The following is a 15,000-nucleotide window of genomic DNA, read 5'->3' as shown; positions in this document are numbered from 1 at the left end:
TCAGCATCTGGATGGTTTACTAAAATCCCCCATTGATTTATTGATTGGAGCATAAGTTTCCTTAGTCATAAATAAACTTGATGAGCGAACACTTAATGAAGCTTGAAATAGAGAGAGAGAGAGAGAGAGAGAGAGAGAGAGAGAGAGAGAGAGAGAGAGAGAGAGAGAGAGAGAGAGAGAGAGAGAGAGAGAGAGAGAGAGAGACGGGAGTAATTGAAGTGTGTGTGTTTGTGTGTGTTGTGTGTGTGTGTGTGTGTGTGTGTGTGTGTGTGTGTGTGTGTGTGTGTGTGTGTGTGTGTGTGTGTGTGTGTGTGTGGATACTAAAACTCATAACGTGAGAAAAAAATAATGTAATGGGAATAATATTTGCGTCGAAAAATAAATATAACGAATAAACTCACGTTAATTAATCAAGTGGAAGATAACGAGGCTGCAAATTAACTTCAAGTAGATAGTGAGAATAAAGAGCAAAACATTTTCCCTCTTGACTTGAAGGTGACCAGAGGGAGATGAAGGATTGCTGGTGACTTTTCTTCTTTTTTCTTTTTTTCTTTCAAGGTGTCCATATTTCCTTGTAGTATCAACACGGACTCTCTCTCTCTCTCTCTCTCTCTCTCTCTCTCTCTCTCTCTCTCTCTCTCTCTCTCTCTCTCTCTCTCTCTCTCTCTCTCTCTCTCTCTTTCCATATGTTAGCTGAACTCTACGTATCCTAACCCAGTAATTGCTTTACAAGGTCTGCCAATAACAGGGGCGCATAATTTGGAGAGAGAGAGAGAGAGAGAGAGAGAGAGAGAGAGAGAGAGAGAGAGAGAGAGAGAGAGAGAGAGAGAGAGAGAGAGAGAGAGAGAGAGAGAGAGAGAGAGAAAATGAAACAGCTAAATATATTTCTACATAAATATACACAAATATAACAAAAAACATTCAGAAATCAGAAAATACAAATATAGAAGGGACAGAGAGAGAGAGAGAGAGAGAGAGAGAGAGAGAGAGAGAGAGAGAGAGAGAGAGAGAGAGAGATTTCACGTTAACCCATCAAGTCGTGATAACATAGCAGATAAAATCGTAAGGTATGACATAAGTTATTACAACTCGAGCTTATATAAATTGAATAAACCAATATAGATTTATAAGACTTTCTTCCCTCAGCCGCCCACACTCTCCTCTCTTCCCTTTCCTTTCCCTCACCGCTGTCTTTCCTCCACTTCATTACCCTCCCTTTCTTTCTTTCCTTCAACGTCCTCCTTCCCTCCTTCCCTCCACCGACGGGACGCCCCCCCCCCACCACTTTCTCTCACTCCGCAGGCCCTCTGTAGTTTTTCTTTCCTCCGTTGACGTGGAAGGTCATTGCTAATTCTTTTGTTCCTTACGGGATGTCTAATCAGATTCTCAATTTCCTCCCACCTACGCTCGCTATTGTTTCCTTCCTCCTAGACACTCCTTCACTCACCCACCCTTTCTTTTCTTTCCTTTACTTTGCTGCTTTTCTCCACTTTATTCAGTTTTCCTTGCTCGTTAAGTTTCTTTTTTTTTTTTGTTTTCTTGTGCCTTTTTGCTCCTCTTCCTTGTATGGTTTAGGTTTTCGTCTCTTTATTCATCTAGACATTTTTTTTTTTTTTTTTACCATTTTTGTGGTATTTTCTGTCTTTATTTCCCTTTTTCTTCCTATTCCTGTTTCCATTTGGTGTATTTTTTTCCCCTTCTGTGTTATGTTGTGACTGATTTAGTTTCTATCTTCTCTTTTCATTGTTCTTTCTTATCCCATCTTGTCTTTTACTCTTCACTTCCCTTCTTTTGCGCCAGTTTCTATCCAATTCCGCTTCCCTCTTTCTGCTTTCCTTTCCCAGTTAGTCTCCTCTTTACTTCCTTTCTTCTCTTTCCGTTCACTTTATTCCGTGTTTCTCTTTCCGTTCACTTTATTCCGTGTTTCTCTTTCCGTTCACTTTATTCCGTGTTTCTCTCCTAGGCCGCTCTCCACCCAACGTTCTTTGACCCACTGTCGCATAACCTTTATAATAATGCCGTGTGTGTACAGTGTCCCATTCTCACTGTCCTCTCCTACTGTACCTTGTTTTTCTATTGTTCTCTGTGCCTTGTGCGTGTTCTACTTCATTCTCCTTGCTCTTCGGCCCTTCCTACTCCTCTCTCCCCTTCGCCTTGCCCTTCAGCTCCCCCTGACAACCTTTGTTCTTAGGGAAATCACGAGTGTAGTATCTAAAGTGGTAAGGTTTGTATTCTGAGCCGCTGCCTTCTTCCCTTTAGGACTATTTTTTTAATGCCACTGAGATGATTAAACGCGTTTTCATTAGTGCTTCTTTCTAGTTTTGATACAGAAATATGGTTAAACTAAATATTAGGACTTCCAAGGCCACTGAGGTGATGAAATATGTTCTATTCAGTGTCTTTGCTATTGATAATGCAGAAAGTTGGTTAATCCATCATTAGAACCATAAAGGCACCCTCGAAAACTCAGATCAGCATGTTAAATATAAGAGATAAGAGAAGGCAAATTGTTAAGGAATATAGGCCACAGATTTATTTCCGTGCGTGTTTTCCCTATTGATGATGCAGAAATCTGGTTGAATTATCACTAGTCATGAAAACACACTTGTATACACAGGTGACTTCCACTGGAGGAGAAAAGAGGAACTGTTTGGGAATATGGCTTAAAGAGTAGCATGAGTGTGGCTTGTTTACTTGTACCTCGGGCAGCTGTCTTCACTCCTCCCGACGTCTCCCAGACTGAGTCACTAATAACCGTGTTCGGTAATTCTTGGAAAAACAAAGAGGAGAAAGGTCGTTTGGTGGAATATTTACAAAAGAAGGACACACACACACACACACACACACACACACACACACACACACACACACACACACACACACACACACACACACACACACACACACACACACACACACACACACACACACACACACACACACACACACACACACACACACACACACACACACACACACACACACACACACACACACACACACACACACACACACACACACACACACACACACATTCTCTCTCTCTCTCTCTCTCTCTCTCTCTCTCTCTCTCTCTCTCTCTCTCTCTCTCTCTCTCTCTCAGTGGCGTTTTGGGTCTGGGATAAGAAAGAAAATATGGACGCTTGTGTAGTGATTCTCTTTTCTTTCCGAGGGTGACTTTGATAGATTGCCGGCTTTTAAAAGAATGAATTTTGGATAAGGTGTGACGGCTGGGACAAGGGTTGCAACTCACAGCGGCTCAAGCAGTGAGTGAGTGAGTGAGTGAGTGAGTGAGTGAGTGAGGAGTTAGTGGATGGATAACGGACGGTGATGATCTGTATTTGGAAGAAGTTAAGATTGTGAAGAGTGGAGCAGCTTGAGAGAGAGAGAGAGAGAGAGAGAGAGAGAGAGAGAGAGAGAGAGAGAGAGAGAGAGAGAGAGAGAGAGAGAGGGGGGGAGTCTTGAGGCAGACGACACAGACAAATAGACAGACAAAGAAATCAACAAAATAATAACACTGAGGGGAAAAAAAGAATGAAGATGATTGAAATATTCCTGGCGTGATACATTTTTCATGAGCACAGAACGAGAGAGAGAGAGAGAGAGAGAGAGAGAGAGAGAGAGAGAGAGAGAGAGAGAGAGAGAGAGAGAGAGAGAGTGAGAGAGAGATAGGCCACTGGAAACCTTGCAACACCGAGGGTAAAATAAAGAAATCATGATGGAACAACACAAACACACAAACAACGTAATATTAATCTTTCATGTTTGCTCCATTATTACTCTCCACTTTCTTTCTCCTTCGCTCTTTTATTCACATATTTATTTATTTTTTTGTTTACTATTTATTCCGCATTCCTGGTTTTCTTTTCCCGTTTCACAAGCAACTTCGTAAGGTCCAGCTGTAATACTATACTAGTCTGCTGCTGTTTGTTCCTCGTTTGTGTTCCTTTCTGTTCTTACCGCCCAGTATCCATCAGAATCCATTGCCGTGTCCTGAAGCTTGAAGGTCTCGCTTCTTAAAATTTTTACATCTAAATAACAAAAATAATCTTTAAAAATCTAAAAGAAATCATGACGTGTTCAGAGAGAGAGAGAGAGAGAGAGAGAGAGAGAGAGAGAGAGAGAGAGAGAGAGAGAGAGAGAGAGAGCTGTAAACTACTACTACTTCAGTGACAAACTACACAATCTGATCGAAAGCAAGGGACAGAGGATAGCAAAGACGAAGGCTCCTTCCAACCCACCCACCCTAACACACACACACACACACACACACACACACACACACACACACACACACACACACACACACACACACACACACACACACACACACATTTTCAGTTTGTCAACTGCCTAAATAATAAACCGTTTATTATTATTATTATTATTATTATTTACACACACACACACACACACACACACACACACACACACACACACACACACACACACACACACACACACACACACACACACACACACTCACTCACTCACTCACTCACTCACTCACTCACTCACTCACACACACACACACACACACACACACACACACACACACACACACACACACACACACACACACACACACACACACACACACACACACACACACACACACACACACACACACACACACACACACATCCTCCTCATCATTAGTAACACGACAATAAGAGGTAATTAGCTTCCAATCCAGACTGTTGGAGCTTAGGAGAGAAAATATTAACCTGAGTGAGCGAGTAGCCAGTAGAAAAGTAAATATTGTAAAAAGGGAAGCTGTCTTCCTGCCTCTAGGATTACAGTGGTCTGCTCCAGGGAGGAAAAAAGAGACACGAGGGAGAAAAATCAAACGCGTGTGTGGTTAGGATGATAGAAAACGTAATGAGTGAGAACAGGAAGTGGGGATCGTATGGAGGAGTTTTACCAAGAATGTGTAAAAAAGAAACTACCTTTCTCGGTGAAATAATCTTGCTGATGGAAGTGATATGATGGGAAAACTAAGAGAGAGAGAGAGAGAGAGAGAGAGAGAGAGAGAGAGAGAGATTTGAAATAACAATGTATGACTCAGTATATAGAAAATTAATATAGTCATATTAAAAAAAAACTTGCCATGTTTTGTTTCAAGAAAAAAAAACTCATTAGAGAAAACGGAGGAGGACGAGGAAGAGGAGGAAGGGAGGAGAGGAAAGAAGATGAGAATGTCATGAAGGAATGAGAGGTCAAGGAAGAGAAGAAAAAAGTTTTGAATTAAGAGGAGAATAAGGAAGATGAAGTCATTGAAGAAGGAAAAAAAAAAAAAAGAGAAGAACCCAGATAAAAAAAAAAAAAATAAGAAGTCAAGGAAAAGGAGAAAAAGAGAGACTAAATAGCAGGAAAAAGAGAAAGTAGGAGACGAGAAGGATGAGCAGTAGTAGTTGGACGAAACAGTAAGACAAGAAGATCGAGATAAAAAAGTTCACGTGCATTGCTCAACCAAAGTTGACGTCATTTTCTCGCTAGTTTTCCGGTACTTTCTTGCCCCAGTAGCATGACGCAGGTTTTCAGTAAAGTGAGGCTAAAACAAAAAAATTATACGTGCTGTGATAAACTCAATTTCCCGTTACTTTCGAGGTACTTTCCTTCCCCAATAAGATGGCGTGGGGTTTTGCAAGAGGTGGCGGTCGATGTAGGGTAAAGTGGCAGTCAGCGGTCACTCCCTGGGCGTATTCATCACTGGTGTGGCTCCCTGGAAGCCTCACAAGATCGGGTCCGCGAGTAAATTACTGTGGTCACCCTCCCTCTTCCCGCCCCTCGCCTCTCACTTCTCGCCTCGCCTCTCCTAAGTCCTCGTCTCTTGCGGTTATCACGGGAGACGAAGATGGAGGAGGAGGAGGAGGAGGAGGAGGAGGAAATGTAAGAGAAAGAAGAGGAAGAAAGAGAAGATTAAATAAAGGACAAGAAAACGATATTTCGTGCTACTACTACTACTACTACTACTACCACCACCACCACCACCACCACCACCACCACCACCACTACTAGTACTGTTAACATTTAACGTCGATAATAATGAAGAGAAAAAAGGAAAGGAAGTGGAGGTTGAAGCTAAGAGAAATATTAAACAGCATTCTGACAAAATCACGGTTTCCACCAAAAAAATAAGGGAAAAGAAAAGAAAAGGAAAGAAAAAAAGGAACACTCCCAGGAGCGCGAAGCCTTCAGGTGTGTCATCGAGGGATTTTCTATCTACAGTTCGTTGTCTTCTTTTAATCCTTCTTTTATTGTACTTTTTAATCTCTTCCGAATCTTCTCACGACGTACCGATGAGAGAGAGAGAGAGAGAGAGAGAGAGAGAGAGAGAGAGAGAGAGAGAGAGAGAGAGAGAGAGAGACTGACTGACTTCTTAATTAATTGATTTCGTGTTGATTTGCTTAATTGTTTGTTTGTTTGTTTGTTTGTGTTTCTATGTTTATGTGTTTGCCATGTCCATCTGTAATGATTGCTGTGTTTTTGTTGTTGTTGTTGTCGTCGTCGTTGTTATTGTTGTTGTTGAATTTTTTAAATGAAGTATTAAGTTTCCAAAGATGAAATGTTCGTAATTCTCTCTCTCTCTCTCTCTCTCTCTCTCTCTCTCTCTCTCTCTCTCTCTCTCTCTCTCTCTCTCTCTCTCTCTCTCTCTCTCTCTCTCTCTCTCTCTCTCTCTCTCTCTCTCTCTCTCTCTCTCTCTCTCTCTCTCTCTCTCTCTCTCTCTCTCTCATAGCAGCAGAGCATCGACCGTAAAGTTTTAGCATAATGGGAAAAAATGAAATAAAAGCGAGCTATATTTAGACTCAACAAGTCACGCGTCCCAGTGTGGGAGAGAAAAATGCACTAAAATCAGAAATACACTTTTCAAAATATAGGAAAAGAAATCACGCACTACAGGAAGGTTTGGACTACGAATCTAAAAATAAACAATAACATGTGTAAATAAATAGATAACTTTACTCTCTAGACACAAAGAAATAGACACTTCAGTACATTCACGAAAGATTTCACCACAAACAACCCTCCTTTTAACACTGACGAGGCGAAAGGACAGAAAGAAGGAAAGAGAGAGAGAGAGAGAGAGAGGAGACGAGAGACAAAGGGAACGAGTAAAGGAGAGTAAACGGAAAAATAGCAAGCAGAAAGGGAGTAGATAGAAGGAGATCAAGAAAAGAGGAGAGGAAAGGTGAAAATAAAGAGTTTGCTTGAGGTGATTAATCTTGGTACAGAAAAATGTAGGTAGTAAAATAATCCTCAGGAAACGAGAGAGAGAGAGAGAGAGAGAGAGAGAGAGAGAGAGAGAGAGAGAGAGAGAGAGAGAGAGAGAGAGAGAGAGAGAGAGAGAGAGAGAGAGAGAGAGAGAGAGAGAGAAGGAGGGGGTGGTGTTTGTAGTGCAGGAAGGAGAAGGAAAATTAAGGAAGACACGGGAAATTGAAAAAAAAGAAGAATGGACAAAGGAAAAGAGGAACAGGAAAAGGGAGATGAAAGGAAATTGGAAAGGAGGGAGGAGGAAGAGGAGAAAGCAAAGGAATGGAGAGAACGAAAAGTGGAAGGATAGTCTCTCTCTCTCTCTCTCTCTCTCTCTCTCTCTCTCTCTCTCTCTCTCTCTCTCTCTCTCTCTCTCTCTCTCTCTCTCTCTCTCTCTGGTTTACATTTTGCTCTGCTTTCCTCATTTCCCGTTTCCTCTTCCTGGGAAAACATCAGTGACAAATATTTTATGGTATTTTTTTCCTTCCTCATTTATTTTCAGTGCTACTCCTGCTTCCAGTTCTCTTAATTATTCATCACGGCTATTCTGTTCTTTTGTTTACTTTGTTCTGTCTTGTTTTTGTTTTGGTTGTGTTCCGAGACTATTCTGTACCTTACTTGTGTAGTAGTAGTAGTAGTAGTAGTAGTAGTAGTAGTAGTAGTCGAAATATCATCATCATCAACATCATGCAGAACTAGACTGCGCTTCAATTACCAAGATCAAGATTAAGATTAAATTCACTCGAGCACGCAGGGATGTGGAAGAGGAGATAGGTGAAAAAAAAAAAATAGCGATCGGGGAGGACTGGGTGGGCTAGCAGGGAAGGGATTTGGGAGTTGTGGTGGTGGTGGTAATTTTGTGTGTGGTTTTAAGGGATGGTTAGGGATGGACGGGGGTTGTGGAGGGGCAGGTGGTCGGCGGCTGGAGGGAGGCAGGCGGGTGGGGGGTTGTGTTAAATGGCTCGAATACGATAACCGGGACTCACATGTCACTAGTTTTGCAAGTTACAGAAACCCTGGTTGGAATATGTAGGCGAGAGAGAGAGAGAGAGAGAGAGAGAGAGAGAGAGAGAGAGAGAGAGAGAGAGAGAGAGAGAGAGAGAGTAGGAATCAGGGACATAAGGAGGAAGGGAAGGAGTAAGTGAGCGAGAGACGGAAATAGAGGGGAGATGAGAGGGAGGAGAAATATGGGATTGCCTTTGAGAGATATGAGAAGAATGAGGTAGACAGAAGGACGTGGAAGGGAGAGAAGAAAGGGAGGAGTACTTAGGGAAACACAGTAGCCAGGTTAAGATAGGAAAGTGACGTTTGGAGACGAGTGACGAGGGTGAGTGTGACGATAAGAGAGAGAGAGAGAGAGAGAGAGAGAGAGAGAGAGAGAGAGAGAGAGAGAGAGAGAGAGAGAGAGAGAGAGAGAGAGGGGGAGAGGAATTTACTTCGGTAGATTTCCATAAAAGCTCACACACACGTAAGCATTCCACAATTTAGCTGAACATAACACAACGGCCTTGCTAACATTATATCACCCTTGGCAATACCTAAAGACATATTCCTCCATAAATCACCGCGACTGTTGGCCTTATGAAACAAAACACTAATAGCAACACAATTCCGTGCGCCACAACAACACTCCGCCTCAGTGAACTCAGTCATCTCTCAGTCATGAATCGCATCACCTAAAGATACATTCCCTTATTGATCTCCGCGGCTTCTATATTTACGAGGCAAAGGACGATATTCTGAAACACTTCTGCGTCAAACCCCGACTACTTTCAAACCGCTCAGAGTGAAGTGACACGGGTTTTTAGAGGTGATTTTATGGTTCTAGTGACAGATTAACAAAATTTCTATATTATTAACTGGAGAAACTCTCTTGAGAAGCCGGTTAATCATCTTTGTGGTCTTTGGGAATAGTTGCGGTGAGAGAGCTAGGCGTTTCAGAATACGGATCAAAATGTCACTGGTACAGAACGACGGCCACGCTCAGGAAACATTTACCAGGACTCATCTCACGCCTCGCGCACCTTACTGGCATGCCCTTTGAACTCGAGGCAATCGGAAGAGTCGGAAGGAGGTGAAGTGGGTGGTGCATTTTCTTACACAAGGGCAAACTAAACATAAGTATTATCCCCCGTGCATTTCGAGCATAAGTGTGGTACGTCCTTGGTCCTAAAATCCCGAATCGATACTAGTGAAGGAGGCATGCCGGAGGAGATAAACGCACGTGGAGAGTTAGAGCAAGAGAGAGTGACCCGTATTCAGAATCGCTGTGCTCTTTCACCTCGATTATTTTCAAAGGCCATAGAGATGATTAGCCGCGTAATGTTGTTATTCTGTCACTGGAACCGTAAAACACTTTAAAACCCCGTGTCAGTTCAACTAGAGGCTTTTGGATGTAGTGGAGGTGCGGTGCAGAAGTGTTTCAGAATGTGGCCCAATTACTTACTATGCAGGAGGAATAGGAGGAGGCAGGATATCAATAAAGAAAACACGAAGATAAGAGGAGAGAGTGAGTAACTTGGAAGGAGCATAGGAGGAGAAGGAGGAAAAGGGAAATAAGAGATTCAGAAAGAAAATAAGAGAAGAGCAGAAGGGAGTAACCTTGTAGGAATACAGGAGAAAGAAAACGGAGATATGAGATGGTGAAAGAAATACCAGAAGAGCAGGAGGAGGATAACTTATAAGAACTATAGGAGGGAACGGGAGGAGGCAAGAGAAGAGCAGTAGAAAGCTGACCTACAATAAAGAAGACTGAAAAAAAAAAGAGATTAAGAAAAGTAAACAGAAACACTCAGAAAAAAAAAGTACAGATCTAGAAAAGAAAGGGAGGTGGAAAATAAAAGCAGGAAAAAAGTGACTTGTGATGAATACAAAGGAATAAGGAAGAGGTTCAAGAAGAAAAGTGAGCAGATGGTGTTAAATCTAGACCAGGAAGCTTTGTAGGTGTGTAAGGGCGTGGCAGGTGTTGTGATGTATTTATATTTGTCTCTATAGCCCTAATTTTATATGTCCGTCTGTATGTGTGTATTGACTGATTGATTTTAATTAATTCATTTATTTGTTTATTTATTTTTTGCTTACAGAATAATCATGGGTGTGGATGGAAGGAGACAAGGCAGGCCGAAGGGGAGGAGGTGGAATGACTGGAAAAGCTGCAATGAAGAGCAAGAAGAAGAAGAAGAAGAAGAAGAAGAAGAAGAAGAAGACAAAGTATGTACGAGTATGTTTACGTCTCTACTTAAGTGTCTGTGTAAATGTCATTCTCTCTCTCTCTCTCTCTCTCTCTCTCTCTCTCTCTCTCTCTCTCTCTCTCTCTCTCTCTCTCTCTCTCTCTCTCTCTCTCTCTCTCTCTCTCTCTCTCTCTCTCTCTCTCTCTCTCTCTCTCTCTCTCTCTCTCTCTCTCTCTCTCTCTCTCTCTCTCTCTCTCTCTCTCACCATCCTCCTCCTCATCACACAAACAAAACAGTGTCATTACGGAAGCATTTATCACTTTCAAATTCACGCGCCAATTTCTTCTCATTCTCACTTCTTTACACACTTTCTTTATCATCTCCGCACCGCGACGAGGAGCACTTGTGTATGTGCCCTGGATACTCTGCCAGAGGGTATACGCCGCTGGTGAAGAAGGGAGATAGAGAAGGAGGAGGAGGAGGAGGAATAAGAGAGAGGAGAGAAAAATTCATCTCTTTAGAGGTAACAACAAGAAGCGGAAATTCGTCGCGATCTTCCGTCCATCTTCCCAACCAGCCCTCCTTCCTCTTCTCGCTCTTCCCCACTTCCCGCTTCCAGCTTCTCCCCCACGCAAGCCGCTCGCTCCATTGACTTTATCGCCGGCTAAGAGGAGGAAAAATATGTTCGTTGGGATAATATCAGAAAGGCGAAGCGGGCATGACGCTCTGCTGAATTTCGGCCGTGCTGAGCGAAGCGTTTCCCTTGAGTAAACGTTTTCCCACACACCGCAAAACAGCGTCATCTGATCCCTCCTCCTCCTCCTCCTCCTCCTCCTCCTCCTCCTCCTCCTCCTCCTCCTCTTCCTCCTCCTCCTCCTCCGCTATGCCAAAAGGGCGATCGCGACCTCCCAACTTTATTACCGTGGTTACTTCCCCATTTCATCTTGCTATTTATTTATCTGGTGCACTTATTTGCTTATTCATTCGGTGCCTGCAGAGGGGAAGGCATTTAGGGTCGAGGTTTGTGGAAGTATTGCGAGGGTTTGTTGTGGGGTTTATGTGGGTCGAGTCTTTGCTTTGTTTCGCCAAGATGGACGAGGAGGAGGTAAAGTAGACTTAATTATAGTGTGTGCGTTTGTGGGGGATGGTATTGATCTTTACTACGACTCCCACTCGCCACATCCCTTGGGTAAGTGATGTTGTGGCGGGGTGCTTTGTGTTGGTGCACTCAGTGTGTGTGGGCGTGGGATGGAGTGGCGCGTGGGAGGAAATGAAGGGCGGGGATAGGTCTGGCTGTACTCACCTCCTGAAGTCTTTGGCCCAGCAGGCGTAGATCACAGGGTTCATGGCGGAGTTGATCCAGCCCAGCCAGGTGACCACGCCGTCCACCAGCGCGGGCTCCCTGATGCACCGCTCCCCGCACAGGCCGGAGAGAAGGTTGGTGACGAAGAAGGGCAGCCAGCACACAATAAACACGCCCATCACAATGCCCAGGGTCTTTGCCGCCTTCTTTTCCTTCGCGAATTTACACAGTTTGCGTGAAATGGAGAAGTTTTTCAAGTTTCGCGACACTACTTTGGTAGAGCTGTCTGGCGAAGTGCCCTCGTGCAGGGACGCCCCTAGCGGACACGCCTCGCTGTCTTCTAGGGATTGGCTTGCGTTCTGAGGGTGATTTATGCCTCCGTTCTCCTGCGCGCAGCTGTACGTCTTGCCCGCCGCGTAGTGGGTGCGGTGCACGCCGTTGCCCGTGCTGTTGGAGCTGCTGCCGCCTCCTCCACGGTGTATGCGGAGGGTCAGCTCCATCTCCCCATCACCCAAGGAGGACACCAGCTTCTGGCCGAGCTTGAGGGAGCGAGTCTGTTCCGTCGCTGCGCGGTAGATGCGGAAGTAAGTAAAGACCATCACGAAGAGTGGCCCGTAGAAGCTGATGGTGGAGGAGAACACCAGGTAGGAGAGGTCCTCAGTGAAGGGGCAGGCGCCCACTGGGTGTGGCTCAGACACTGCCCGCCACCACGCGATGGCAGGGAAGGAGATGAGGGCAGAGCACACCCACACCAGTGCGATGAGCATGCATGCCCGCTTGGGCGACATGCGGGTCGGGTAGCTGAAAGGGTCCGTGATGGCCCAGTAGCGGTCCAGGGAGATGACGCACAGGTTGAGGATGGAGGCGGTGGAGGCGAGCACGTCAAAGCTGCGCCACACGTCACAGAAGTCTGGGCCAAACGGCCAGTAATCGAAGGAGTCGTAGAGAGCACTGAAGGGCATGACCAGCGCCCCCACCAGGCAGTCAGCCACTGCCAGGGACATGATGAAGTAGTTGGTGACGGTGTGCAGGTACCGCTCGCGGGCCACGGCCACGATCACCAGGCCGTTGCCGAAGATGGTAGACACTGCGAAGAAAAGGAGGAGCAGGCACAGGGCGAGGCTTTCCGGGGTCACCTCAAATGGGGGAGCCTCGTCCTGAAGGCAGCCAGACCCATTGAAGGAGAGGTTCCTGCACGTGGCGGACACGTTGAGGGCCGGAGAACTCTCACTCTTCCAGCTCATCAGAGTGTCATTGAGCCACTCGGAGGCATTCTGTGACCCGTCGAGCAGCAGCAGCTCGGTGGTGTTGGGTGCCTGCTGCCACCACGCTGGCGCTGCTTGTTCGTCTGCGCCGCTCGACAATTTGATAACGTAACCATCATCACCTTCACCGTCGCCGCCAGCAGCGCTTGGGATATGGTGTGAGTGGTGGTCTCCTTCCAGCCCAGATGTGGCCAGGTCACTACTCACGCTGGCCAGGGTGGAGCTTTCTCTACCCTCCCCTCTCGCTCTGGACACAGTCTGGAACAGCCATCGCCCGCCTCCCTCCGGCTCACGGGAGGCCGCGCTGCCAAGCTTCCCCACAGTCCAGGAGGGGAGAGAGGGCTGCCCCGCCACTCTTCTCGCCTGCTGCCAGTCAGTATCCGCCTGATCTGGCGTAGATCCGTCAATGAGGAAGGGCGTATCATCCAGACTCACGCCCTTGTCGTCCTGGCCCGTCTCTGACGAGGGCAGCCCAAACAGACTATGGATGTGCTTCTCCCAGCTGGCCGAGCGATTGGCAGTGATGCTCGGGATCATCGTGTCAGTCAAGCATCGAGGGAGGAGGGTGAGATGGCCGTGGAGGGCAGCACAGAACTGGAGGACTGGCACGCTACGCTCAGGGGTGGCGGGCTGCCATATTTTTTTGCGCCGCTGTAAGACTGAGGCTTAGGGGACTCCCGCGGTCTAGTGCTTCCCAAGCATCACTAACACTGACGCATCCCGCACTGAGAATTTTTCATAGCCTCGCTCTGAACACACGTCCACTAACAGAATCCTTCTCTTGCCACAAAACAATCGAGATGACTTGACAATGATTAGCGGCGAGTCACTGGCTTGCCGCGCTCCACAGCCTTTCCCTCGGGTCTGCACGGGACCTTGGCGGCGGCAGCTCGTAGGAAGCCCCGCCGCCTCTCTCACAACCCTGAAATAGAAAAGTAAGACTGTGTTAGTGACATTACAGATGATATAAGCTGAAAAATCTGAAAAAAAAGAAGAGTGAGATCCAGGGTGCTAGATTTATAAACCACAGCAGAAATTAAATGTGTTGTCGACAGCACGTGACGCGGCTACTTGATGTCATGGCCTTCTCATGTCGTTTTCTTTGTTACTTTTCGCATCGTTAATCGTTGTGTTGCTATTGCCAGTCACACTTCTTTTCGTTTCTCATATTCGTGTTTTCTTGATTTAGTTTCTCTTCTCACTCCTTCCTCTCTTTGTTATCTGTCCCATTTCCTTCGCTGTTTCTCTTCTCATCTCACTTCTCTTCCCACTCCACCTTGCTGTCGTTATCATCATGCTCATTCCTCGTCGTTTCCTTCACCTTTTTCTCTTCCTGCGCCTCTCTCCAGTTGTTATTATCCTTTCCGTCACTGTTATTGCCCTCTTTGTGTCCCTCCTTTCATTCTCCTCCTATATCCTCCTCCTTTTGTCCCGCGTCGACACACACTTGAGGACGAAGGCTGGGTTGTGTTGCTGACAGTTTTTCAGTAAAGAAACAATAATACGTTCCCGGATACAGATCTTATTATAAAGGGGAAAACATTTAGCATTGGAAAATATGAATGCGGTTCGATTCTCCTGTTGTGTATAAAATTCATAATTCCAGTGTAGGGGGAGGAGGAGGAGGAGGTTTTGGGTATGAAATTAATTGTATAGCATATCGTATCCATCATGGAATTAGGTTTAATTAAATACTAGCTGCTTGCTTTCCTGATAAATGTTGAAATGTTTTTTTTTATTGTGCACTCGTGTGTGTCTTTCATGTGTTTATTTTAAATGTATTTCTAATTTTGATACATCTCAGCATGTCATTACCTTATTTCAGAGAGAGAGAGAGAGAGAGAGAGAGAGAGAGAGAGAGAGAGAGAGAGAGAGAGAGAGAGAGAGAGAGAGAGAGAGAGAGAGAGAGAGAGAGAGAGAGAGAGAGAGAGAGAGAGAGAGAGAGAGAGAGAGAGAGAGAGAGAGAGAGAGAGAGAGAGAGAGAGAGAGAGAGAGAGACTACATGAAG

General features: G+C 45.4%; 1 protein-coding gene across 2 annotated transcripts in view; it reads right to left on the bottom strand.

Moving 5' to 3' along the window:
- LOC135114889 (dopamine receptor 2-like) overlaps positions 1–14,328 on the bottom strand; it is a 90,564-nt gene extending 76,236 nt beyond the window's left edge. The window contains exon 1 of one of the 2 annotated variants that reach the window (XR_010275691.1): positions 11,728–14,328. Coding sequence is in view for 1 of the 2 variants with exons in the window: in XM_064031108.1 (XP_063887178.1) it covers positions 11,728–13,529 (1,802 nt within the window). In the remaining variant the exon portion in view is untranslated. The remainder of the gene's footprint in view (positions 1–11,727) is intronic. The other variant, XM_064031108.1, reaches the window with a different exon arrangement.
- Between the last annotated feature and the right edge of the window lie 672 nt (positions 14,329–15,000).

This window comes from Scylla paramamosain, chromosome 28, assembly GCF_035594125.1.
Source record: "Scylla paramamosain isolate STU-SP2022 chromosome 28, ASM3559412v1, whole genome shotgun sequence".
Classification (NCBI taxonomy): Eukaryota; Metazoa; Arthropoda; class Malacostraca; order Decapoda; family Portunidae; genus Scylla; species Scylla paramamosain.
The sequence above is the reverse complement of the archived record's forward strand: the minus strand, read 5'-3'. Positions and strand labels throughout refer to the sequence as shown.